Consider the following 27618-nt stretch of genomic DNA (forward strand, 5'->3'; position numbering starts at 1 on the left):
AGGTTTTTAATGAGTTGAGTATGAATTATAGAATCAGTACTTTAACTTTTGTTTATTTTTATATTAATGCATTTATTATATGGTGTCCCCACATTTTCCATTTCCAGTATTCCATAGATTTTCATAGTGGCAATGTATAACTGCATTGGAAAAGTTTGGGGGCTGGGGGAAGGTGGGGACACCTGAGTAGCAGGCATCTATGAGGGAGCGATAGGCAGTTTGGGACTTTGGTAAAATAAGTACATTTGGGGGATGTTTCTGCTAAAATGATCAGCAATGAAATACTAGGTCAGGGGTGGCCAACCTGAGCCTGAGAAGGAGCCAGAATTTACCAATGTACATTGCCATAGAGCCACAGTAATATGTCAGCAGTCCCCATATCAGCTCACCCACCCCACTCCCAGCGCCTCCCACCCACCGGCTGCCCCACCAATCAGTGTCTCCTCCTCCCTCCCTGCACCTCCTGATCAGCTGTTTCATGGCATGCAGGAGGCTCTGTGGGGGAGGAGTGAGGGCACTGCAGGCTGAGGGGAGGGGGCGGGAAGGGGTGGAGTGGGAGCGCCAAGTCTCTGTTCCTCCCCCTCCCTCCCAGAAAGTCCTAAGTGCAGAGCCAGGGGTTGAGCAGTGAGCACCCCCTGGCACATTGGAAAGTTGGCACCTGTAGCTCCAGCCCCAGAGTTGGTGTCTATACAAGGAGCCGCATATTAACTTCTGAAGAGCCGCATGTGGCTCCGGAGCCACAGGTTGGCCACCCCTGTACTAGGTTGTGGTGACATTTAAAATCTTTAGTTTTCAGATATAACCTATTGAAATGAATGAGGCAGTTTACACTGCAAGTCACTGGCAGAGTTGGAAATAAGCCCAGGTCTCATGAGTTTCCAGGTTGCTTCCCTGATTACCAAAATATGTTGTAGTAACGTATTAACATGATACAATTTATTTTCCTGCTGTAGAGATATTACATGTCCCCCTAAAAGTAATATCTGAGCTCCCTCTGCTCGATTTCCAGCAGTTAACAAACACACACATTCAGAGCTGTGTTGTTATTTATATTGATGCACAATTAAGGTAGTAAATAACTCCAGGTTAATTCTGGGGGGCAGGAGGAGAGAGGAGAGAAATACAATCAATGTTTCCCAAATAGAGAAGGGAAAAATAGAGACATTTTACCTTCATTCTTCTTAGTGGGGGTTATAAAAAGTTGAGAACAAAATGAATGCTAAAGCTACATGAAACAGCAATCTGTTTCTAAAATGATGGTTGAATTGGCAAGGACTCTGTGGAGGGAGAGTAGCAGAGCACACTGGAAATCTCTTGCTATAATAGCACTTTTAAAACTGCTGACACTACCTGGAAAATTTAAAAATAGAAATTCAGCTTTAAAGGTACACTGGCAGGATAAGTGTCACCATTTGAAGAAAAAAATATATATATGTATCCCTACCTATGCCATGTTACTAAAAATACCTTAGACTGTTAAAACGGAAACATCTACAATCTTATTCACCTTTCACTAATAATTATTTGAGGTTCTTCTAAGATCCCACTTCCTCAAAGGCTCCACATAGCAGAAATTATCCCTCAGGCCCAGGAGGGAAGGATGTAACTCCCTCTGTGGCCTGTGAATGCTGCTCTTGCAGTCTGCCCGAGGGGACTGTCAGACAGCAATGCAAGGAGCTCACTCCCCTCAGGAGCTAAGGGGACTGTCTGCTCTTAGCAACATTCAGAGTTCTGCACCTATGTTGCTACACTAAAAATCCCCAAAAACACTCATATGCACCCTGTTCAATGCAGGTATTGAGATGGCCTCAGCTGTTGTGAAATGACGGGGAAAATTCAGACCTGGGAGATATTTGCCTTTGATAGCAGCAATTGTGGTGCTTGCCCCACTGCCAACACATGCCAAGAAAACTTCACCTTTCCGCCTCAAGGGGCTGAAAGGAATTCATCCATGAGCAGTCAGTTCCTACCATTGCATTTGGCAGGCTGGGGGTTATGTGACTTGTCAAGTGACTTGACTTAATTGTTCCCCACCACCCTCCCCATCACAGACAAGTGTATCTTTTCATAGCAAATTGCCAGGTGCATAGATTCAGTAGATCAGTTAAACTTTATTAAATAGAGAGAAAAACACACACACCAGGGACTTCCTTGTTCTATGTACTCTCAACATGTTATAAATATACTGTGTATTTCTCTTTCCAATTGACTGCTCCCATCACAAAGATGCCAGCCTGAGGGATTCATGGAGTTTTCACATCCCTAGCACAGCACTGAAGGACAGAAAAGGACAACAGTCACCGGATGCTGATTATTCTGAGGAAGCACCCTCCTTAATGCAATTATATTTCTATTAGATGCTTCAGCATTATGTAAAGAGACATTGTCAGCTAGTTCAAGGCTCAAAATGTATTTATTTATTGTTAAGGTGATTTATAAAACCATAGAAATGTGTTCTCCCTGAATTGGGGAAAAAAACTACTTTAGATTGCAGGGTGGTCAGGGACTGCTGGCAAAACAGGGATAATAAGTGAATATAATATTTGCCCTTCTTTAGGACCTTCTATCAAAGGAATTAAATCAGACTTTAATCAGTTAAGCCTTCCAATCCTCTTGTGAAGTAGATCAACAGTTATCATTTTACAGGTGGAGAAGCTGGGACACAGAGAAGTTAAGTGACATAATCAAAGTTACACAGTGAGTCTGTGGCAGAGCATATCTGCAGCTCCAATGATATAAGTGAGTATATAAGTCCTCTTGTTTCAGGGCATAAGTCAACTTCTAATTGAAGGAGTTAGGGAGAAACATTACCCTATCGGCAGGTTATTATACAACTATCCATGTCAAGGTTTCTGCTCCTTTCTCTGGGCCATCTACTGCTGGCTGCTGTCAGAGACAAGATACTGGACTAGATGGACCCTTGGTTGGAGCCTGTCCAGCAATTTGCATGGATTTTAGTGCAGAGTTATGAGAGATGATTCCAACACTTGCAAAATGCCCTTGTGTCAGAAGCTCCACTACAAGGTCATTTGAAGAGCTTGTGTTTATCAGAAATGTGCCAAGACCCTCTTTCACCTATTATTTTAAATGCCACTTGGCTAATAGCACCAATGTCCGCTTCTTAATCTAAGATGCAGAGGCAGTTCTCAGCTTGCTCTTGAATTTGGTGTTTTGGAACTTTACTGGATCTCCTCAGCAATGGCTTTCATTAAGCTCAGGTTTTTTTTCTTTGCCTTTACCCACAGTCTCTTAAGTTTTATTTTTGTATTTATTGGCAGGTATTACGTTCTTCCGGGATTGCTGTCATGGTTCTTAAGGTCTTCTTCCCCTCTTGCTGTGCCACAGCAGAAAGTGGCCTTTTGATTGGCCGTTGGATCCCAGAACAGAACTCTGCTGTTGTCCTCGCTGTGGTCCACTTCCCTTTTATTCCTGGCCAGGTGAAGCAATATCTCTCTGAAGTCCAGCGGGTGACTCAGATCAATATGTGTGTGCTGGGCTCATGGAGTAACAGCAAACAGGAGAAGGAAGAGGTCCTGGACAAGTTCCTGGAAGATCTCAGCACAATCTTTTCCCATGAGCCCTGGATACAGCTCAGCAAAGAGAGAGACAGCAAGTTTTGGAGCTGCTGTATCTTTCAGAAATACCCCAGCAGCCCCAAGGAAGATGAATTCATCTTAGTATATTATGACCAGCGCAAAGTAATGCTTTCACAGCTGCATCCCACCGACAACCTGACCACATCTGCTGACCATAAGGGAAATGATGCCTCAAAACTAGGTGCTGTGTTTGACACCGTTGCAAAGAGCAAGGTACTGTTCATGACAGACAGATACGATGATGGGCCCATCAAGCTGACTCACTGGCAGTCAGAAGGAGTGGAAGCCAGTATAATCGTGGAACTGATGAAGCAGGCTTCTGTGCCTGTGTGTATGCTGCTGACATTCCTGCTTTCACTTGTCTCCAGTGTCTGTAAAAGCAGGTATGTGATGCAAGATGGGGCAGCTTGTGTGCTTCATTGAAATGTAGTCCAACCCAGTAGGGCACAAGTTTCCTGCTCAATCCCAGCAAGCAATGTGCATTGTGTTAAAATATCTCAGCCTAGGTGGGGGTGAGACAGTCTGAGTGGCCATCAGGGACCTGTTAGCCAACTCAGAGTCAATTTCCCTACAATGAGTAAAGACCATACTGTATCTGTCTCAAAACAGCAATTCCAACCCTGAGGAGCTGCTACTGATAGTAGCCCTATCCTATTTAAGTGGGAGGGCAGGGACCTGCTGTCTGTGATAGTCTCCCTAACACCCGTGGGCCAGCCCAGTACAAGTTAATGCTGAATGAATGATTAGCCTGTGTTGGGTGGGATTTGAGCTGGTACTGATGCAAGGTAAAATGTTGCCATATAGATAGTAACAGTTCCCTCAAACTCCAGGAGGTTTCTGGGGGAGCTGTGAGGTTTTGCAAGCTGAATTTCTTCCCTTTTTCACTGGGGGAAAACCCTCTGCCTCAGCTTCATGAGTTGAACCATGGGTTCTTCCAGCCACTGCTTGAATGACAGGATGATGCAAAGAGAGCTAACAGTTCGGTGTTTCACCCCAGTAGCTCTGTAGCCAGGATGCCCTAATCTCTGTTTGCTGTGAAGTGCCTCTGTAGCTGAGGAACACTGAAATGTTGGCAAACTGGGCATCTAATTCCAACTTTTGACATCAAATGGCACTGCTGCAGCTCTGGGACTGGATAGCAGGAGGTTAATAGGAGCACACTGGATCAAATACATCCTTGCTGGAACTTTGTTAATTTTACTTACCTCATGTACTGAAATGGAGTTTCACCAGGATGAATATGATGCCTCCAGTGTAACATCCTGCAAGTGCTGGCACCAAAGGGGAAATCTGAACAGACCTGAAGGAAAAAAGCTCTTGTATATAAAGCTTAGTACCACAGCTGGGAAAGCCGTCTAGTGAGATTGTGTTGTGTTGCCAAAAAGGGGATTGGTGTTCAGTGTTCAAGCTGGAAGAGGACAGTTTGATTAATCAGATTTGGATAACAGCTACTAAAGCATTCATGGACAAATCTTTTCAAGTATAGCCTCAAGCTATGGGGAATGGAATCTTTTAACAGGTTTCCAATTGTGTAATACTGTCATGAAAAATCACGGTGAACCATTTCATACAGAATGGTTTGTTGGATTTTTCTACTAGATGTGTAAAGCTGAAACTGTTATAATTTTTTCTAATTATCTGTTAAAGTTATTTTAGGGTCAAACTCAGACTTGGTGTAAGTAGATGGAACTCCATTGGCTCCAATGGAATTTCACTATTGTAGTGGCTCTGAATTTGGCCCCTTGATTATACTCATGGAATCATTATCTAGTTGGGTACAGCACTCAACTGGGAATCGTGTTCCAAGTTCTTTTTCCAGCTCTCCAATGATCCACTGTGTGGCCCTGGAAAAATCACTTTGTCTCTCTCTGCCTCAGTTTCGTTATCTGTAAAATGGGCAGAACACCTATCTAGCAACGGTATTTGAAGGTATTAGGCTGGAACTTAAGAAATTTGGGTTCAGTTCTTGGTTCTGCCACAAACTTCCTGTATGACCTTTACATATCACTACTCCTTGGGAAATTCTGCGCCACTGTGCATGCGCAGAATGTATGTCCCCCGCAGATTTATTTGCTTCCCCGCAGAAAAATGACTTTCTGATGGGAAGCAAAAGGAAGCCACAAGAGCGGTCATGTGACACCCCCCACCGTCCCCCAGCAATATGTTTCAGGTGTCTGGAGCAGCCAGTAGAGAGGTAAATCACTGTGTGGCGGGAAGCTGGACTGGGGAAGACCTGGCTGGTGACTCCTACCCTGTGCCGAGCTCAGCTGCTAGTCCCAGCTGGGCTGGGGAGGACGGGACTTCCTCTTCCCCTGCACGGCATCCGGAGCTGTGTCAGACCCAGCCCCCCCGTGCTTTCTGCATCCATCGCTCCTCAGCTGCAGGGGGAGGGATCTCTGTACAGGGATCTGCTCTCAGATCACTCCCAATCCCCGTGCATCCGGACCCCCCCCCATACCCAGACCCTCCCGCTAAGCCTCATCCCCCCCTTGCACTCAGAACCTCCCTGATGAGCCCCACTCTCCCTGCACTTGGACCACCCTGACGAGCCACCCGGATCCCCACCATACCAAGCCCCAACCAGTTGCACCTGGATCCCCACCCCACTGAGTCCCACTCCCCCAGCATCTGGACCCCACCACTGAGCCCCCCACACCCAGACACCCCTCCCATGCTCTATCCCCCCCCACACCCAGACACCACTTCTGCTGAGCCCCAACTACCTTCACCTGGACCCCCCTGCAGAGTCCCATTACTATTGCACCCAGAAACCCCCAATAAGCCCCCGTGTGTCCAGATCTCCCCCTGCACCTGGATCCCCTACTGAGCCACCCACACCCAGATTGTCCCACACAGAACCCTTTCAACCCACACCTGGATCCCCCCACATTAAGCCCCTCCACACTTGGATCCTGCCTTGCTGAGCCTGCCTGACCACACCTGGTGCACCTGGCACAGAGGGGCAGGGCTCTGGGGTGTTTCTGGTGCAGGCCCGGTCCTTTCACTGTGTCAGGGTTGGGTGCAGCCTCACCACTGAGTCCGTGACCCTGGGGAAAGCTGCACAGTGATCTCCCACCTCTGTGCAGCCAGTGGCCTGTGTTCCCCAGTGCCATGCTGGAGCCTCCACGTTTATTTGACAAATAAAATGTGCAGAATTTTAAAATATTGTGTGCAAATTTGTAAAAAAATTTGGCGCACATTGCCCTCAGGAGTAATATCACTTAATCTCACCGGGCATCTCATTGCTTAAGGCTCCTTTGTGTCAGCCTACTTGGTGCAAGGGTCACAGGGCAATTGTAAGGCTTCTCCCTCTCTCCCCCCCCCCCCGGAATACTTCCAGTCCTGGGCGGGGGGCATCTATATCTGGCATAGAACTGGCTCCACCGGGTCTGTGCTGCCTCCAGTCGCTGAGGGCATTCCAGGGTTTGGAGCAGGGGCAGGCAGGAAGAGGGAGGACCTGCAGCCCGGTGATTCTGCTTCTCTACGAAGCCTCCTAAGAACCACTGAAGTCTGCCCCTCCAGCCCTTGCAGAGAGGAAGGTGGTGGTGGTGGTTCAGATTTTGTACAATTTGACTTCAGAGAAGCTGGATATGGCAATGACTTTTGGCAGTCACTATTGTCCCTGGGGTAATTCTTTTTGATAATCCCTGTCGTGATAGAATTGTATTTGGTGAAGACATATGTGGTGTCCTCTCTGCCTGAGCTGCTGCAAGTGTACCTCACTGAGGTTGAAAGGTGCTTGGGGAGCTTCAGTCTGCACTTTACATATTGGATGCTAGTTCCTTCCAGCCTGTTAAAATCAAACCATGAGGTGATGAGTCTGTTATTGAGGGTGTTGGTTTTGATCTATAAAGGTCAAATGATTTGGGTCCTGGCTACCTTAAATACTGCAGCTAAGGGTACCTTAGTTACAGTCTTGTACCATAGTAGATGAGATCACCTGGGGTGCTTGAGCTAACAGTTCTCTGGTTTAATGAGAAGGGGCTTCTGGCAGGGTGATTTCAGTGAAGGGACCTCAGTTCTGGAACTCGCTTCCTCGCCTTGTGCTGACAGAGACCAAGTTTGATGCTTTTTGGGGCACGCTGCAAGGCTTATCTGTCTTTCCAAGCTTTTGTGCAGTGAGTGGGTTAGAAGGGATTATTAGTCTTGACGGGCTGGAGGATTTGATTACTGAAATCCACCCAAACTCAGGGCTTTTTGTATGTTTCTTTTCAAAACTGTACCTGCACATGCAGATAGGGTGGCACATGTAAAAATCTCATAAATGAGATTTCCCTGGCAACAACATAGGCTGAATACAGTGATTCAATGATTCAGGCTTACAAAATGCCCACACATTCTGTAGCAGGTACATTGATTTGAAACATAGGCATCTCTTCAGCACCACCTTGTGCCTAGCAGTGGTAATTGCAGCTTAATTTTTAGGGTTTGTGTGCAGAACTACCATTAACACTGAAAGGTCTCCAGTGCATTGTTAAGAGCATTAGAATAATTTAATATTGGGGCAGTAAATGCCACGTGTTCCTCTTTTTAAAAATAAGCTGCTTAATGGCTTCCTATTGATACTATCTGACCCTCAGAGTCGTCACCCAGTAGGGAGGCTTTGTTCCTGGAATTGTAGCGCAGAGCAACAAGGCAGCCAAGAGGTTCTAGTTAATGGAGCTTTCACATTTGTGTGCAGTCCAGATTCAAATATATTGCTTTTCATCTAGAATCTGCGATATCCATCCACAGTCTTGGAACAAATTATCTGAACTGGAAAATCAAGCCTCTCTGTGCAAAGTACGTTAAATTACTCGCATTTGGAAACACCCCCAATATCCACTCTCATTGCTCAGAACTTTTCCATTTAAACAGTGTAACGATATAAAAGCCAGTCATTCTGCTCCATATTAGAATTTTCTGATACATTTATAAGAAACCAGTCTGCATCCTATAAGGCTGAAAAACAAACAGGAGCATTTGTGGCAACTTGCCTTACATTGCAGCGGTAACATAAAATCCTGGAAGTATTTTTGCTTTTCTTGCTTGGATATTATTACAAATGGAAATTTCCATAGCTGATCCTACAATCGCTTTATTGGTCTCTTTCTCTGTGTGTCTGGATTAGATATATTTTCAAGATTACTGCTTTTTCTTTCTCATTTCTTTTGGCTAGGAGTGAGGAGTGGAGGCTGGTTTTGATGAAGTTTAGTACTAAGAAAAGAGAGAGAATCAGGCATAGTACAGACACGCATTGCACAGACTTCCTCAAAACAACATTTTAAGCATCCTCTGTTATTCCAGTCCTGGGCTTCCCTTGAACAGAGTCTGCAGGATGTAGTGGTTTTGTGATTTGGACAAGCATCCAAAATATAGTCGTATTCCTATCACCTCTCTTTGCTGCTGCATTGGGTCCAGGATTAGATATGACATTGATCTCTCACAAAGTTCAGTCACAGAACCGCCCTTGAAAGCTGCCAACTGATGTGCCAAGACTACTACTGCCCCTGCCTTGTCAGCTTAGGACTTCAGTGCCCTGCCTGGTTTGAGCCAGACTCGCTAGCCTGCTGCAAACCCAGACCCAGGACTGAATCATGTCCCCTAACAGCTGTAGGCTTACCTGAAAGTAGCTAACAGAGGTGTTCTTGTCTTTAACACTCAGATGCCCAACTCCCAATGGGGTCTAAACTGAAGTAAATCCGTTTTACCCTGTATAAAGCTTATGCAGGGTAAACGCATAAATTGTTCGCCCTCTATAACACTGATAGAGAGATATGCACAGCTGTTTGCCCACCCAGGTATTAACACATACTCTGAGTTAATTAATAAGTAAAAAGTGATTTTATTAAATACAGAAAGTAGGATTTAAGTGGTTCCAAGTAGTAACAGACAGAACAAAGTGAATTACCAAGTAAAATAAAATAAAACACGCAAATCTAAACCTAATACAGTAATATAACTGAATACAGGTAAAATCTAACTGTTAGAGATGTTTCAATAAGTTTCTTTTCTCAGACTGGACACCTTCCTAGTCTGGGCACAATCCTTTCCCCGGTACAGCTCTTGTTCCAGCTCAGGTGGTAGCTAGGGGATTTCTCATGATGGCTGCCCCTTTGTTCTGTTCCACCCACTTATATATCTTTTGCATAAGGCGGGAATCCTTTGTCCCTCTGGGTTCCCACCCCTCCTCACTGGAAAAACACCAGGTTAAAGATGGATTCCAATTCAGGTGACATGATCACATGTCACTGTAAGACCACAAGCCTTCATTCCTCCCAGCCTGACTCACAGGAAGGCCTGCCTGCAAACAGAGCCATCCACAGTCAATTGTCCTGGTTGTTGGGAGCCATTAAGATTCCAAACCACCATTAATGGCCCACACTTTGTATAATTACAATAGGCCCTCAGAGTTATATTTCATATTTCTAGTTTCAGATACAAGAGTGATACCTTCATACAAATAGGATGACCACACTTAGTAGACAATAAGCTTTGTAATGATACCTTACAAGAGACCTTTTGCATGAAGCATATTCCAGTTACATTATATTCACCCATTAGCATATTTTTATAAAATCATATAGACTGCAACATCACAGTATTCTTATCACCTCTCTGCTGCTGCATTGGGTCCAGGATTAGATGTGGCATTGATCTCTCACAAAGTTCAGTTGTGACAGTGTCTCATAACAAAGGTCCATGGAGATGTCAAAGACATTGATGTCAATATCAACTGTCAAAGACATTGGAGAACCAATCTAGTTTCAAAATGGCTTATTTCTCACATTTCTTACCAGTGTTCAAAGTAAGGGGTGAGGCAAGGGAGATTTCCAACCCCCAAATCAGTTATCTCCTGGGAGGAGCTTGCAGATGTTGACTGGAACAGTGGGTTCTTAAATTTTGGCCGCCTATGGACAACCTCATGGGAAAGGGGAAGAAGATCTCTCCCTTTCTCCTGCATTTGTAGCAGGATTCTTTGCCCCAGCAAATGTTCTGTAGGCCATAATTTGTGAACAATTGGGTTAGAACATGATCAGAAAAAAAACCTCATCTCCACTTGTGCCTCATTTCATCTGTGAAGCCAGGTCTGCGAGATCAGTGGCCAGTGTAATAACCTACTGTGCTTTTCCTCCTCCACCTATTCTTTCCTCTGTCACTTTGGATGTTACACCCTGACAGGCCATTTGAACAGCAGTGCATTAATTTGGCTGTGAGATGGATGGCTGTACTGACGAGCAGAATTATTCAGATTCCCTGAATTGAGGAGAATGATTCAGAGTACACTGCATGGGATTCAAAGCCAGTGCATCTAACATCTGTATTGGCAGGGTGGGGGGGATTAATCCCTCCAAGGCTCTGGGTTTTAAACTGACAAACCCACTGTGGAGTGCAACTGAAAAGGACCAGAGGTGCACCTTCACTGAATCCTGCAAAGTTCTCAGCCAGCCAGCCACCCAGTTACTGTTTGTGTGTTGGATTACTCTCCTCGTAGTTGAATAGCTAGAATGATGTATGAATTGCAGCACAAGGCCCAGTTGGTATGTTATGCTGTCCACTTTTAAACACATGCTCCTGCTGCTAGACCCCAGGCTAAATTCAGCCAACTGTAGTTTGGAGAAAGCAGGTGCAAGCCCCATGGAAATCCAGATCCAGCAGTGATGTAAATTCTAGAGCAAAGTAGGGTAACTTGCACAGATTTGGCATTCAGTGGGGGTGCATTCTGAGTGAAGCTTACGTGAGCATACCAAGTAACTGGAAGGGGTGGGTGATGTCCTTGAAAAGGCAACTAATAGGTGGGCATAGAGAAAGAAGCTCACTTACCCTTAATGTAATGTATGCTGCAGCCTCCCCAATAATCCCATGGCCAAACTAAACTCCGATGGAAATGAGTGCAACACCTATTGACTTCAGTAAAGAACTGACCCCCACTTGATAATTTTTCCTGCTTAGCCATGCTGCAGTCAGACACTTTAGTAGACAGTCATGATAACTAAGGCTGGAATTTTCAAAGGCACCCAATTTTCAGTGAAATTCAATAAGGGTTGGGTGTGAATAATCCCAATTTAAAAAGGTAGTTAATGCAAAAAGGCCATATTGTACCATTGCTCACTATGCAAACCTCCCATTAGTGGGAGATCTGCTGTGGATTGAGGGTAGCGTGCAGTCCTACACATACACCCTGACCCACAAGCCATAATTAAAAAATGGAATTAAGCCCTCTCTGGAGAATGAATTTGACACAAGGGAAGCTGGTAGACTGGCATCTTTATGGGGGCAGAGTTAAGGTAATTTGGGTGTCTTGTTTTGAAGGGCATTGCTTAGTTTTCTAATGGTAGAAGGTTTTTAAATCTCTAATTTTTAAAAAATTATTCTGCACCCAAACCACTTATGTGTGTGCACAACCTTAAATTGACCTGAAGTAATTGTTTGGTGTGGGAATTTGTAGAAGCCTAATATCACCTGTTTCACTGACAAAAGTAGCAGAGAGGATTCCCCTTGTGTTTCTGCAGAGTGCTGAAGTTTTGGCCTTTGTCTTTCATCTGGAGTAAACTCTCAACTTGTGAACAGTTGGGGCACCGAATGGAGCATCTCCAGATCATCAGCAGCAACAGGAAGGCTCAGAACCAGACCCAGCTAATGAGGTATGCTGTGTATGTTCTGACAGCCCACTGAATCCTTGACCCCTGTCACCAGCTGGAGCCTTCATCATCAGTGTACCCACCAATTTTTTTCTAGCTTTAAAGAAATTCAGCCTCCTCTGGCTCTGGTATAGCTAATACTGAGGTTGCCACCCAGTTGTTTTCCTGCACTGAATGGTTGGCTTGTTTTTTATTGGAGAAGCATCTTGTTTTGTAGCAGTAATATGATTTTACAGGAATATGTGGGGGTGGCTTTACCTTTTTGTGGAGTTGCAGTGTGAGAGAGACTTTTACTATCCCATTAGTCTCTTCCTCATATAATCCCTTTCCCCCCGCCCCACAACACATACTTGTGCCTGCAGAACATCTCTGCTATGCTAAGAAACATTTAAGTTCCATCCAGAAACTTAGTGTCACTGAAGCTACCCTGGGAAACAGGACAGGGATGCACTGGTTGAGCTGCACAGGGAAAACTTGCTCTGTGGTTCTGTAGAGCATAGGGTCTTAACCTTTTTCTTTCTGAGCCCCCCGCCCCCCAACATGCTATAAAAACTCCACGGCCCACTTGTGCCACAACAACTGATTTTCTGCATACAAAAGCCAGGATCAGCATTGGGGGGTAGCAAGCTGGGCAGTTGCCTGGGGCCCCATGCCACAGGGGCCCCTGCAAAGCTACGTTGCTCAGGCTTCAGCCCTGGGTGGCAGGGCTCAGGGCCCTGGGCTTCAGCCCCATGCAGTGAGGCTTCAGCTTTCTGCCCTGGGCCCCAATGAGTCTAATGCTGGTCCTGCTTGGAGGCCCCCTTGAAACCTGCTCACGGCCCCCCTGGGGGCCCTGAACCCCTGGGTGAGAACCACTGCTGTAGAGCCTTTGCTTTCACAGGCATTGAATTAATCAGATGGGATATAAAATCAAGGTTCCATGGCACTTGCCACAAGAGTAAGAGTATCAATCCCCACCCCCTTATCCCAGTGTTCTGGAAGATCCATCCTCTGGTAACTGAAGACAAGGAGTGGCAATAAACATCGAAGTAACAGAAAAACCAAGCAAACACAAAACCCCACAGTGAGTAGAAGAGGGAGAGGCAAAGATCAGAGATGGATATAGACTCCTTAAGGCCATCACTGTGCAAATCTTACTCTATGTGGTGCTCAGATACTATAGTCATTGACTCCGAGGGAATACTTAAAATACACTAATAGATGTTAAGGCCAAAAGTAATACTATGATTATGTAGTCTAATTTTGAGCGTAACTAAAGCCATAGAATTTCATCCAGAAACTCTTGCAGTGAGGGGGGAGTTATTCTACCCTACAGTGTAAGTAAACATTATTTAGCCCAATGACTAGTGGTTGAACTGAAGCATACCTTTTAGAAAGGCCTCTGATCTCAAATTAAATACTCCAAGTGATGGTGAATTTATCATAGCTGAACCTCAGCTTGAGTGCTTACCTAACATTCCTCTTGGAATTTCAATCCAACTATTCAGTCCCCCTGCGAAAACCTGTTGTGTAGTGTTCTGGCTTAGCATGGATGCTGTGTTTGACCCTAGAGACAGCAGTATATTAGTGATAGAAAGCAGTCCCTATTCTGTGTATACCAGGGGTGGCCAAACTCACTGACCCTCCAAGCAATCTTCAGAAGCTCGAGAGCTGGAGCACCCGAGCCGGGTCTCAGGGCTTCAGCCCCATTCCTGCTGAAGCCCCAAGCCCTGGCAGATGTATCCTAGAGGGCTGAAACCCTGAGACCCTCCTCCCCGCTGGACAGAAGCTCCTACCCAACCACCCCACTGCAAAGCAGAGGTCCCGAGCTTCCCTCCCCCACAGTCTGGTAGGCGGAGAGGACTTGCACTTTAATAGTAAAAGAGGCTTGCGAGCCACAGTTTGGCCACTCCTGGTGTATATCTTCAGTAAAGAGTCTTGATGGCCTTCAGAAATGAAAAGTACTATGTAAATGAAGCTGGTGATGATTGTTATCCAAACACGAAACAGCCTCCTTCCTGAGCTCTAATTTTGTTGTTCTTTCTCCTGAATGCAGGAAAGCCAACATCTTTGTTTCTCTCCTCATTGACATGGCTCTGGGAATACTGCTAATGTCCTGGCTGTACAGAGAGAATCGGATTGGTCAGCTTGCCGACACTCTCATCCCAGTGGCTGATGTAAGTCTGCCTGGAATCGTTTGTACTTAATGTCTAGTGTAGAAAGTGGAGAGCAGTTCATGCTTGTGGTAATTGTAGAGAGGCAGGGCCTGTGCGTGAGGATTTCATGCAGAGAAGAAAAGCATTGACTGAAGTCACAAAAATTAGGTCGCCTCAAAAGCGATTAAATCTTCAAACCAAACCTGTTGAGACTAATCAAACGTAACATTGCTCTCCTCTGAGTATCCAATGAATACAAATTAGATGTTTTCTGGAGGGCACTTCCTGCTCACAAGGTAACAATTACATCATGAGCACAGTAAATAACTCTAAGGCTGGAGAATAGTGTGCTTATCCGCCCAGGACACTTTTATTACAGAGTTAACAGAAAGTGCCCTCAAGCTGTTGTTCTAGTTGGGTATCTGGGGGGGGGGGGGGGGCAAAAGTTAGCCCAATTAGGTCTCAGAAATCATTAAACTGGGAACAAAACAGGAGAAGCTGAGGCAGCTATGTTTGGTGAGAGCATGTTGGTGGTGAGTTCTGAGGGCAGTAGCTAGTCAGGGTAGTTAACACTGAAATTCTCTCTCAAGTGTGCTAATGATAGATTGGGGAATTCACCTTCTCCTGTGCCATTCTCCAACCTCAGGCCCTCAATGGCCAGTATAAATTACCTAAGAACGAGCATGACACATAGCATCCTGTTTTTCTGTCACTAGGGACTTATCTACAAGGCTAATTAGTTCATGGCAGGGCTAGTGCACTGTATGACACCCCAGCTTGCTGTGCACTAACTAGCCATGTAGACGAGCCCCTAATTTCTTATATTTTGAATGTGTAACTTGAACATATGTGAGACCTTCGCTCCAATTTAACCTTTTATTATTTTTTTTCCTTTTTTTTTTTGTCCTGGGAACATACTGTGTTTGTGTGTAAATTATTATCTAAGTAGAACTTACCTTTAATAGGTAAAGGACCATTTTGTCATTCTGTGGAGCTGCAAAAAACCATAAAATGTGTGCATCCTGCTCTTGAGTTGCAACATTTGTGTCATGATGTTGTGTCAATATGTGCTGGTGTTCCATCATTTTGTGACTCAGCATTGTCATATACAGATGAATACCGTGATAAGGCTGCACAACATCATCCCTTCTCTGTCCCTTCCCTTTGGTTTCTGGGAAAGAGGGACAGATCTTTCCTTTTGTCTTACAATGCCTCTGCTGCAGGAGTCCTCACTTTACTGTCTCCAGCTTCTGGATGGGAAGGGACTCTCAAGCTTTTTATGAGGAATTCCATCAGCAACTTATTTTCTCTTCTTCATCCACTTATTGGGAGGAACTCACAGCTGCCCTGCTGTTAGTCCCTTTGCTCAGTGCTTATTGGGCAAAACTAGTAGCACTCCTGTGATCATCTTTCTGCATGTGACGCAGACACAGCAAGCAAAGTGTCTATCATGCACTTACCACGCAAGAGCTTAAAGCAGGGGTCTCAAACTCAATTTACCTTAGGGCCAGTGCCAGTCCTCAAATCCTCCCAGCGGGCCAGTGTCACTCATGCTGCCCAGAACCCACCCCCCAAACTCCGCCCCCCACCTACCTAAGGCTCTGGGACGAAGTTTGGGTTGGGGAGGAGGTCTGGGGTAGGGGATTCGGGTGCAGGCTCTGGGAGGGAGTTTGGGTGCAGAAGGGGTGAGAGGTTGGGCTCTGGGAGGGAGTTTGGGTAGGGGAGGAGGTCTGGGGTGCAGGCTGTGGGAGGGAGTTTGGGGGCTGGGGGAGTGTGGGAATGGGGTGCAGGCTCTGGGAGGGAGTTTGGGGGCGGGAGGGGGTGTGGGGACTGGGTGCAGGCTCTGGGAGGGAGTTTGGGGGCGGGAGGGGGTATGTGGGGAGGGGGTGGGGGTGCAAGCTCTGGGAGGGGGTCGGGGGTGTGGCGCGTACCTGGGGCTCCAAGGTGGGGCGGGCCGGGGGGCCTCTATGTGCTTCTGCCCCAGGCACCGCCCCTGCAGCGCCCCATTGGTCGCAGGGGCGATCGAGGCGGGGGCAGCGTGCAGAGGCACAGCCCTGCCCTGCCCCTAGTCCGCAGAGCCGGGCTGGCAGCCACTGGAGTGAGCAGGCAGACGCCGTTCAGCTCCGCTGCACTCCCGGGGCCCCTGAGGGGGTAGCGCCTGGGGGCGGCAGGTGGGGCCAAAGGAGAGACCCGGCCCCAAAACTACTGGAGCCCCGCGGGCCACATTGGGGAGGCTCACGGGACGCAGATGACCCGCAGGCCGGGCGTTTGAGACCCCTGGCTTAAAGTCTCATTGCTATTGTCTAGTCGAACTTTCAAGGGTGGGCCCAATTTCAGCTGCTCAATGTTGTGGGGAAAGGGGAAAGAGAGGGTGATGGTTGTGTGACGTTGTGCAGTCTATATGGTTTTATAAAAACTTGATAATAAGTCAATATAATGTAACTGGGATAGTTTTAGAGAAAATACGGTAATAAGTGAATATAATGTACTGGGATATGCTTTGTGCAAAAGGTCTCTTGTAAGGTATCATTACAAAGCTCATAATCTACTGAGTGTGGTCATCCTATTTGTAGAAATGTACCACTCTTGTATCTAAAACTAGAAATATAAAACATAACTCTGAGGGCCTATTGTAATTATGTAAAGTGTGGGCCATTAATGATGGTTTGGAATCTTGATGACTCCCATTAACAAGGACCATTGTCTGCAGATGACTGTGTTTACCTGTAAGTCTCCCTGTATATGTGTGTGCTGGCAAGTGAGTAATGAAGTCTTGCAGTGACATGTGATCATGTCACCTGAACTGGAATCCATCTTTAACCTGGTGCTTTTCCAGTGAGGGGGGGTGGAAACCCAGAGGGACAAAGGGTTCCCGCCTTATGCAAAAGATATATAAAGGGGTGGAAGAGAACAGAGGGGAGAGGAGCCATCATGAAGAATCCCCTAGCTATCACCTGAGCTGGAACAAGAGCTGTACCAGGGGAAAGAATTGTGCCCAGGCCTGGAAGGTGTCCAGTCTGAGAAAAACTTACTGAAGCATCTCTGAGGGTGAGATTATCTGTATTCAGTTTGATTAGGCATAGATTTGCGCATTTTATTTTATTTTGCTTGTGACTTACTTTGTTCTGTCTGTTACTACTTGGAACCACTTAAATCCTACTGTCTGTATTTAATAAAATCACTTTTTATTTAGTAATTTACTCAGAGTATGTATTAATACCTGAGGGAGCAAACAACTGTGCATATCTCTCTATCAGTGTCATAGAGGGCGAACAATTTATCAGTTTGCCCTGCATAAGCTTTATGCAGGGTAAAACGGATTTATCTGGGTTTAGACCCCATTGAGAGTTGGGCATCTGAGTGCTAAAGACAAGCACACTACTGTGAGCTGTTTTCAGGTAAACTTGCAGCTTTGGGACAAGTGATTCAGACCCTGGGTCTGTGTCTGGAGCCAGACTGGAGTGTCTCGCTCAGCAAGACAGGGTGCTGGAGTCCTGAGCTGGCAGGGAAAACAGAAGCAGGGGTAGTCTTTGCACATCGGGTGGCAGCTCCCAAGGGGGTTTCTGTGATCCAACCCGTCACAGGTTGGAATACAAATCTCCCCTTCTAATATTTGATCCAGTGGTAGGATTAATATGAGGCATAAACTCTCAACCTTTTTATACATTATTATTCTGAAGTCTGTTCCCATGTGGAGATGTTTCAGCTGGAAGATCACCTGCCCTCTAGTGCTCTCTGCAGTCTGCTTTCTTAGGCTTGGTCTACACTTACCCCCCAATTCGAACTAAGGTACGCAACTTCAGCTACGTGAATAACGTAGCTGAAGTTCGAAGTACCTTAGTTCGAACTTACCTCGGTCCACACGCGGCAGGCAGGCTCCCCCGTCAACGCCGCGGTACTCCTCTCGTATAGCTGGAGTACCGCAGTCGACGGCGATCACTTCCTGGTTCAACTTATCGCGTCCAGACAAGACGCGATAAGTCGAACCCAGAACTTCGATTCCCAGCCGCCAAACTAGCGGCTGGGTGTAGACATACCCTTAGCAAGTGTGAGACGACAATGGCTTTGGCTCAGTTCCCATGTGCACAGGTGGACTCAAGTGTCAATGGCAGATGGACACTCTCATGCTCAAAGTGCATTGGACCACACCACCTGTCCCGGATGAGCATGCTGTAGGAGTTTCTCATTTTCTCCTCTTCAATCATGCAGATAAATCATTCACTCCCACTTGGATGTTGCAATATCCATTACTTCCTTCTGGCCCCTTACCTTGAGTGCACACCTCTCAGAAATATAGAGGTGTGCACTCAAGAGCTTACTTCCCTGGAGATTTGAACTACCCCCTTGCTGAACATTCTTCTCAGTTTGCCCCTCACTGTTTGTCTAAGGTCTTGCTTTACTGGTATGTCCATGATTATTGGTGAGGTTTCATGCCATTTATAATTTCTCCTTGCTTCAGGAACGTGGTTTCTTCACTGTGGGCTCCATGGGCACATAAAGTGCCTCTACAGTCACTGGGAGCTCTTTCATAGACTTCAGAGGGCACGGATCAGATGTCAATACACATAAAAGAGGCGGGCCTGAGCCATCCAGAAATATCACCCTGATGACTTCAGCACATGTGGTGCAAGACAGCACCATTTTGTTTTCCAATATGACAGCAAAATCTCCTCTGACCCATCCTGCAGTGAGTTTCTGCTAGCTGCTGCATTTCTATCCGGCATTCATTATCTCCCGCACTGGAGCTCTGTCAGGCTGGCTAAAAATTGCCAAGTTTGATAATAAAAACTTTCCCAATGTTTTGGATTATTATAACTTTTCCCAGTGCACCACGCTATTCTAGTTCTGAGATATACCCTGGGTCAGCTAATGTCATTGGTCTCTGGGCTTCTTGTATCAGTAGGTCTGACAGTAAAAATAAGACGACTTAATCTGTTACCACAGTTCCTGGCCTTGAGAGAAGAGAATTGCCTCAGTTGATTTTATACATGCAAGCTTTTAACTGTGTGGGAAGAAGTGCAGTGCATAGTTTCCCTTGCTATCTCCTATTAATCCCATTCACAACAAGCCTCTTCTCTCTTGCTTCTCTCACTTCTATTGCATGCTAATTGGAATCCATCCAGCATACTGTAGATTTGACTCGCCAAACCTTCCATCCCTCCTGTGATGGAATACACCCTTGTATTCACATCCAAAACACTACTGTAATGACCTTTGTACAAGGCACACCTTGGGAGGCATCATTTGAAATCTCATAACATATTGTGGTAAAATGCTTGTGGAAACATTATGTGTGAAGTTGTTAACATAAGCTGACATCATGTCTGACGTGTGTTTCCCAAATAAGTTTGGGAAGTGGCTAAACCAGTTTCTCTAAGACAGAGGGCAAGCAGATGCCCCAGCCAGGTGTCAACAAAGCTGATGGGTCATCATCTATCAAGTGGCCATTGTTTGGCAAGAAAGAGGGGCAGGAACAAAGAGATCTGCATCTTAGGAAAGAAACAGCATGAGGTCTCCTTCCTCCACCAGCCCCTGTCTCTTGGTTCTCAGCTGGAAATGCTTTTCAGAGAGGGACTGACACTGTAAAAAGAAGGGAAACACCCCAAGAGACCCCTCCTCTCTCTTGCTGTCCATCTCACTCTTTGCACCTGAGAAGACAAAAGAAGCAGCCGTTGGACTCTGGGGGAGGGGTCCTGACCTGAAGAGTTTGGTCAGTAATACTGTTGGAAGCACGTGGTGAGAAACTTTGTTTTCAATCTAATATAGTTTGTCAGGCACTAGAATGAGTTTTATCTTTATTTTTCTTGTAGCCATTTCTGACTCCTATACCTCATTGCTTGTACTCACTTAAAATCTCTCTCTTTGTACTCAATAAACCTGTTTTGTTGTTTTATCTAATCTAGTGTGTTTAAGCTAAAGTGTCTGGATAACTCCATTTAGGGTGGCAAGTTGTGTGTATATTATTCTCTTCAAGAAATAATGGACTTAATATATTTGGACTGTCCAGGAGAGGGCTGGGTGGTATAAGGCATACATTTCTGGAGGAAAATCCGGGACTGGGAGTGTGTTGGGGCACCCTGCTGTATAACGAAGGCTGGTGAGAGTCAGGGTGTGACTGGCAGGCTGCAGTTACACAAACACATTTGGGAGGGACCTGCATGCTGGCAGGCTGTTTGTGAGCAGTCCAGATTGGAAGCTACAAAGTAAGGCATTGCAAGGCAACCCAGGTTGCATGGCAAGGGTGACATCCATCCATCCCCCCCCCCCCCCCGTGGATTGCACTCTGGTATGTCACACCTTCCCACTAGCCCTGTCTATGGAGACAAAAAATAATAGGTATGTCACTTTCTCCTTTTCCAACTGCCAGCACTGTAAGCCCAACCTGCTGTGTGGAAATCAAGCTGTGCTCCTCCCCCATCATTCATTATCCCCAGCGATAATGATTCAGCACTTAGCTGACAGTTGTCGAAAATGCACAAGACATCATCAGCTCCAGCTCCCTCTTTCACAGCTTGACTAGCTGTGCAGTGCTGACTATAATAACAAGTTGCTTTTGTCAGCAAATGAAGCAGATGTGATTCAGAGACATCTAAGGAATAGCTCTGTGCAGTATAAAAGGCCAGTTTTGGAGTCAGCTGTCTGAATGTATAGTGGAAAATAACCTTTCTTAGTTCCATGTCTGCCCTCACCTCCTCCTACACACCTTCCCACTTTCTCTGTTCAACCCAAGCTTCCCTGCTGGCAGCTCCTGACTCTGCCTTCTTCCAAGCTGCCCCTTCTCCCAAAAGCCTCACAATGGATCTTCCCTGTCTGAAAAAGAAACAAAACCTTCTAATTCCCTATCTTCTCTGTGAAGTGTTGTGGTTATAAAGGCCAATCCCCCACCCCATGCTGTCTGTGTTCTGTATTAGTTTTGCTCATGCATTTAAACTGTAAGCTCTTTGGGGCAGACACCTGTTTATTATCTGTCACAGATCATGCCCCAATTAAACCACGCTGAATATTTCTGATGCTATGCTAGTGATAATTGAATGCATCTCAAGTCAGACTTTAAAACAAGTCCCTTGTCAGTCATATTCTGCTAATCCATAAATAAAACAAGGAGAAAAGATGTTAATTTCATTATTATTATTAGTTATAGTCCAGTAGTGCCTAGAAGCCAGGGCCTGTTGTGCTAGGCACTGTACAAACATATATCAGAAAGACAGTTCTTTAGCTTTTGAACAGCTATGGTTTTGCTCTGAGTTTTATGAGACCACCCATTAAGAGCTCTTCCTTGCCTGTGCTTGTGCCCCGCTACCTATCTTGAACGGGCCTGTCATTCTCCTTTGATGCCACACCACCGTCAAAGTCTCTATTGAGAAGAACAGGTGCACTGCAGTTAAACAAGAAAGTCATTCCAGACTGAGCTGATCTAAACCACTTTAGCTGTGTTCTCAAGGTTGGTGATGCTCCCACAGCACCTTAATGAAATGACTTCCATGTAATGCACTACATTTAATCTATTAATATCTGACACATTCAGTATTAACGATTGCAGCTAGAGGATCGGACTCTTAAAGTCATGAATTTTAGTCTATTTCTTCTTGCTGTCAATTAGCTCTAAAGCATCCAACAGCAAAAAAACTCCACAAGAGGCTACACCTCAGGGCCTACAAAGCAACGACAGCCAAGACACCATGCAGGAATGCTTAGCAATAGTCAGGATTTAACTACAAATTGGAGTCATCTAAGGACTTCAGTAATTTTCCGTACCAGAAAACAACCTTGCAGAAGGACTGCTCTCAAACATTTAAATATTTAATTAAAATCCTTTTGCTAAGTTACAGCTGCAACACTTTAAATATTAACAGAGTTCTATTTATAAAGTATCTGGCACTTCTTTCTCAATGAGGGCCAGATTCATTGGTACAAGCCAGCCCTGGCTTGCAATGAGTGTTTTAAGGGATGTGAGGGCAAAGGAGAGTGGATGAGATGAACAGACAATCCTGTTGGCAAGGAAAACTGTTCACGTTGAAAATGTACTGCTACTAAACTAAAAGTATGTGTGTCTGTTATGTTTATAAATTCAGCAATGTCTGTGTGACTCTAGGTTGAAAAGACATTATGCACATGCATCATTGGGAAATTAGATCCATAATCCATCAATCTTGGGTACTAAGTCTAGATTCTCCTGCAAAATCCACCATTGTAGGCATATGTTTGATTTTGGTTATGTATGTGATTTGGGCACCTAACTCCCTTAGGCTTTCTCTTCACTGACACAAAGATGTTTTTTTAGATCGAGGTAACTAACGTGATAGTTATCTTGTTGTACAAAGTGGAGACAAGGCACTTGTAGTGTTACTGCCCTATGCCCCCCTCCCATGGCTGACCTCACCTAATTTATCTCATGGGAAACACTACAAGTGCCTTGTCTCTCTACTGTGGTTTTTACAGCAGGATAACTACACACCTTATTGTCAATGAAGACATAGCCTCAAGCTCTTCTGAAAATCCCAGCCTATTTGTGCAGCAATCTTCCTCCCACAGATTTCTCCACCCATCTTAACTATTTGATCATCTCTAATATATGTTACTTTGGGTAACCAGTTTACTCAGTTCTCAAGAGTTATCATTACCTCATGAGAGCCTTCTGTGAAAATCACTGAGGTTGCTCTTCTCCCTGCAAAAGAGTTGTCAGAAGCACAATCTGTGATCTAATTTCTGACAAGGCTTCTAAGGAGATCCTGCTCTTAGGTGGTGGTATCTTAAGATTCAGAAAGAGGTTCGCTGGCTAATCGTGAGGTATATGCTGTTTCTAGTGTAACTCCTATAGTATTTTTTGTGCCTCTGAGGCAGTTTTTCCCCAAAGGTTTTAACTTTGGGAAAAATCTCACCATTCCTCTATCAGTGCACGTGGGGAGTGTTGTGAACGTACAGTGTAATAGCTTTCCAGTAACTAACATTGCTTGTCTCCTTACGTTGTAGCATATAGCCAAAGAGCTCCAGGACCTGCTTCAGTGGCTAATGGGAGTGCCAGCTGGTTTAAAAATGAACCGGGCTTTGGACCAGGTGTTGGGCCGGTTCTTCCTTTACCACATTCACCTGTGGATTAGTAAGTGCAATTGTTTAACCTTTCATCTTTCCTTCTCACTTCTCCCTCCCTAGTGTCTAAGATTGTCCTAGTGATGTATGATGAATCCAAATTTGTATTGCAAGGACATACTGGTCTGTGAATCTTTCTGGTCTGGGAACATGAGCCAAATTTGGATTCATGGAATCGACACAGGGAAATGATGCAAATAAGTACAGTGCTCACCTAGTTACTTTGCATGGTGGTGGGGAAATTTTATTTGAGGGTTGAAGTACAGGACCTGTCCTGTAACTGACTTCTGTTTACTAACTGTCTCATGTTTGCATTCTTCCCCCCACTTTGAAACAGAATCTCACTGGTCATAAAGATATTTTTTATGTTGGAAAATAGCCACGTTGGACACAGAATCCTGTGACTGTCTCCTTCTGTTAATGAATGAAGCAGATCTCTGGTTTTCCAAGGTTTCACCCTACCTTGATGATGATCAGAGAAGCTTTATGCCACTAAAAATGTTGCACAAACCATTTTCACAACTCCTTTGCGATGGTTTCTGTTGGAGTAGGAGATTTTGGTGAAAATTGATTAGTATGTTCCTGAAAAATGTACCCCAGAGGATTAAAGGAATAACAAGATGACCTTGTCTGGACAGGGTGAGCAGGTGTTCGTGTGTCTCACTAAAACTGCCACACCTCGGCTGAGAAGATCGGGAAGGAAATGAGTGGTATTTGCCAGTCATTGTACTTATAAGATGGCAGCCTAACAGAATTTGCTGTTTTTACTTTCATATGATCTTGATTCTGATCTCTGCAACAACATTCTGCGAGGGGTGGGGGAGAGAGACGCTGAGGCCATCAAGAATTGCATCTGAGGCTCCAGAGAGCAAATAAATACCCTTTGTACAGTGTTACTCTTCCAACTTCCACCAGGCTATATCCACCTGATGTCTCCATTCATTGAGATGATCCTTTGGTATGTTGGCCTGTCAGCCTGTCTGGGCCTGACTGTAGCGCTTTCCATCCTCTCTGACATCATTGCACTCCTGACCTTCCATATCTACTGCTTCTATGTCTATGGAGCCAGGTGGGTGTATTGACCTGTTTGTTTCTCAAGTATATCCAGTCCAAACATCATATTAGGCCTAGTTGATCCCTGGTTTGACCCCATTGATTTAACAGGTTTAAAGCAGAAATTAGTTTGGCCAGTTATGTTATGTCCAAATGATTGAGTCTCAGCATTGAGCTATAAGCATCCTAAGTGTCTTAGATATAAGTGTCTTCTCCCTTTCAACAGTGGCGGTTAGAAAAGTAAAACTATGCTGAGGAGTGGAATGAGAGAGATCAGTTTGTCCTAGATTTGAGGGGATAATTTGTGTTTAAGGCTGCTCCAGAAGTGACCTCTCCGGGCCGTAGGGTTGCCAACCCTCCAGGATTGTCCCGGAGTCTCCAGGAATTAACCTTTAATTAAAGATTAATCTTTATGTCATGTGATGAAACCTCCAGAAATACATTCAACCAAACTGGCACCCCTACCTCCTACCTTGCTTCAGAGGATTGCATCCATATGGAGTAACCTGTCTGGATTTTCAACTGCAATATTCAGATTGCCCGATTTTGTGGTTAAATTGCTGCTGTATTACTCCCTCTGCCCCACTAGAGGGCCATGTGCACTTTACAGTCACTGGGAAATGGGTACGAACTGGGAAGGCCAAGGATATGTGTGTAAATGGCTGATGCTCATTCTGCCTTTCATGTCAAATTCTGTACTAGGTATGTCAGAGCTATTCTTGCAGTAAGAATTCAAAACAAAATATGTTCTGCTGATGGTCTACATTAACGTGGGGGCATCCTTTAAATCACAAACTGCGATAGCGAATAGCAGCCTTATAGAGAAAACAAAAAAGCTGAAGGGATAAATAGAGAAGCTCCTGCCTAATAAGTATAGAGACGGCATTCTCCCAGCAGGACGGTGGGGAGGTTAGAGGTATAGTACATTGTGTAGGACAGAAGGAATTTCAGAGGAGGCTGCCCAGAGTTCATATGTAATTCTGGAAATGGTTAGAGGTAGAGAGATGTCTAATTTAAGAATCTTACTGTTATAATTAAAGAGCTTAGGACTAATAGCAATATTGCCTAGTAGGAAACTCATCCACAGAGCTCTTTTACTTGAAGTCTCTCCTTCTGGCTGTAGAGAGTGCATGAGGGGCTCTGTTCCTCAGAGGGCTGGTCTACACTGGGGGGGGGGAATCGATCTAAGATACGCAACTTCAGCTACGTGAATAGCGTAGCTGAAGTCGAAGTATTTTAGATCGATTTACCTTGGGTCCTCACCGCGCGGGATCGACGGCCGCGGCACCCCTGGTGACTCCGCTACCGCCGCTTGCTCCGGTGGAGTTCCGGAGTCGACGGGGAGAGCGTTCGGGGATCGATATATCTTAACGAGACGCGATATCGATCCCCGATAAATCGATCGCTACCTGCCAATACGGCGGGTAGTCTGGATGTACCCTTAGGGACGGATCAGGGTGGGCGGGGGCAAAAAAGCGGGGGCAGAAGCTCTGTCCATGCCTAGCTTTTCTGTCTTGTGGGCTTTGACGTGCCAGTCTGCACGGTTCTGTATCCTTGTTAGAAGAATAGCTACACAAGACACTTCATCGTGAGGCCTGCATCAAGCTAACTCAGCTGTTGAGAATGACCCCTGGTGGGGAGGGAGAACCAGGCAGTGAGCTCAAAATACCCAAATAATAAAATTACCACAAAATCCTGGAATTTGAGCAACTGGGAGGAGAATTTCTGCAGCAAATGAATGCTGTTTAAGTGGCAAATTCACTGGCCAAGGAAATATGGAGTTCTTGGGGGTCTGTTTCCAAGGTAGCCACATGGTGAATAAATGACCAAGCATACATATACAGATAGACACAGAAGGTGTGGCAATATCAGACAGGCAGGTCATTGACACTTGACATTAAGTCATTGATTGCTTGGGACTGGGCATGTGCAGTATTAATCAAAGGAATGAGACGTCTGTGCACCAATCAGAGGAATTTGGTGCACAAAGGTTGAGTTGTCTTGGGAACACTGTAGCCTATGGATTACTGTGCTGTTCTGAGCATTACCAGCTCGTTAGTAGCATTATACTAGTCTCTTTAGGCTTTATGCTCCTTTCAGCTGTTTTCCTTTGTTTTATAAGATTTACCCACTTCCACTTTCACAATAGTGGTTTAGTGTTTTAACTGACTGTATATTTTAATTGCACTCACAAAACTATGCTAAAAGAACAGTAGGTTTGCAAAGTCAAGCACTCTAAAGTTAGGAAATGCCAGAACTAAGGTGGTCTGTGGAACTCTTGTGCATATGCATTAGGATAAACTCTTTACACAGGAATTATTATTAATTATTATAATTATTATCTCTTTTATATAGTGCTTTTCGTCAGCAGATATCAGTAGATTACATTTTACAGTCTTTAATGTATTTATCTTCACAATATCCCTGTGAGGTAAGTAACTAGAATTTTCTTCTTCGAGTGCTTGCTCATATCCATTCCAGTTAGGTGTGCGCGCGCCGCGTGCACGATCGTCGGAAGATTTTTACCCTAGCAACCCCCGGTGGGTTGGCTGTGGAGCCCCCTGGAGTGGCGCCTTCATGGCGCTGGATATATACCCCAGCCGACCCAGCGCCCCCTCAGTTCCTTCTTACTGCCCCTGACGGTCGTTGGAACAGTGAAGCGCGGCATAGCTGCTCTTCACTATCCCTAGCTTCTTATTGCCATTAGTATAGATAGTTGCATATAGTTAAAGTTCTTAGATAGTTAGTTGTTTAGTTTTCGTTAGTTGTAAATTGTTAGCGGGGGTTTAGGGGGTTGTCTTCCCCCCTTTTCCCCCCAGTGCACAGCCGGGCCCATGCCCAAGGCTCCTGGCTTTAAGCCGTGCGCATCCTGCGGGAAGCCTATGCCCACGCACACCTCCTGCTTGAAGTGCCTCGGGGAAGCCCATCAAGCTGATAAGTGCCCAATCTGCAAGGCCTTCAAGCCGCGGACTAGGAAGGAGCGGGACTTCAGGCTTCGGCAGCTCCTGATGGAGGCGGCGCTGAGCCCGGATCCTCCCTCGGCGCGCCCAGCCCCGGCACCGAGCGCCTCGGTGCGCAGCGCCCCGGCGGCTCCGACCGGTGCGGCGGACAAGCCACCTCGGCACC

The 27618-nt window shown here is 45.6% G+C and overlaps 1 protein-coding gene across 1 annotated transcript in view; it reads left to right on the top strand.

Annotated features, from left to right (window-relative positions):
* The first annotated feature begins 3281 nt into the window (after window positions 1–3281).
* The window catches only part of PIGQ (phosphatidylinositol glycan anchor biosynthesis class Q), a 41928-nt gene continuing 17591 nt past the window's right edge, over window positions 3282–27618 (top strand). Inside the window, exons 1-5 of the mRNA XM_029910789.1 lie at window positions 3282–3979; window positions 12089–12220; window positions 14253–14373; window positions 23323–23449; window positions 24355–24508. Of these exons, the coding sequence (XP_029766649.1) occupies window positions 3306–3979; window positions 12089–12220; window positions 14253–14373; window positions 23323–23449; window positions 24355–24508 (1208 nt within the window). The 5' untranslated portion in view covers window positions 3282–3305. The remainder of the gene's footprint in view (window positions 3980–12088; window positions 12221–14252; window positions 14374–23322; window positions 23450–24354; window positions 24509–27618) is intronic.

Source organism: Terrapene carolina, unplaced genomic scaffold (genome assembly GCF_002925995.2).
Source record: "Terrapene carolina triunguis isolate 2854851 unplaced genomic scaffold, T_m_triunguis-2.0 Scaffold67, whole genome shotgun sequence".
Lineage (NCBI taxonomy): Eukaryota > Metazoa > Chordata > Testudines > Emydidae > Terrapene > Terrapene triunguis.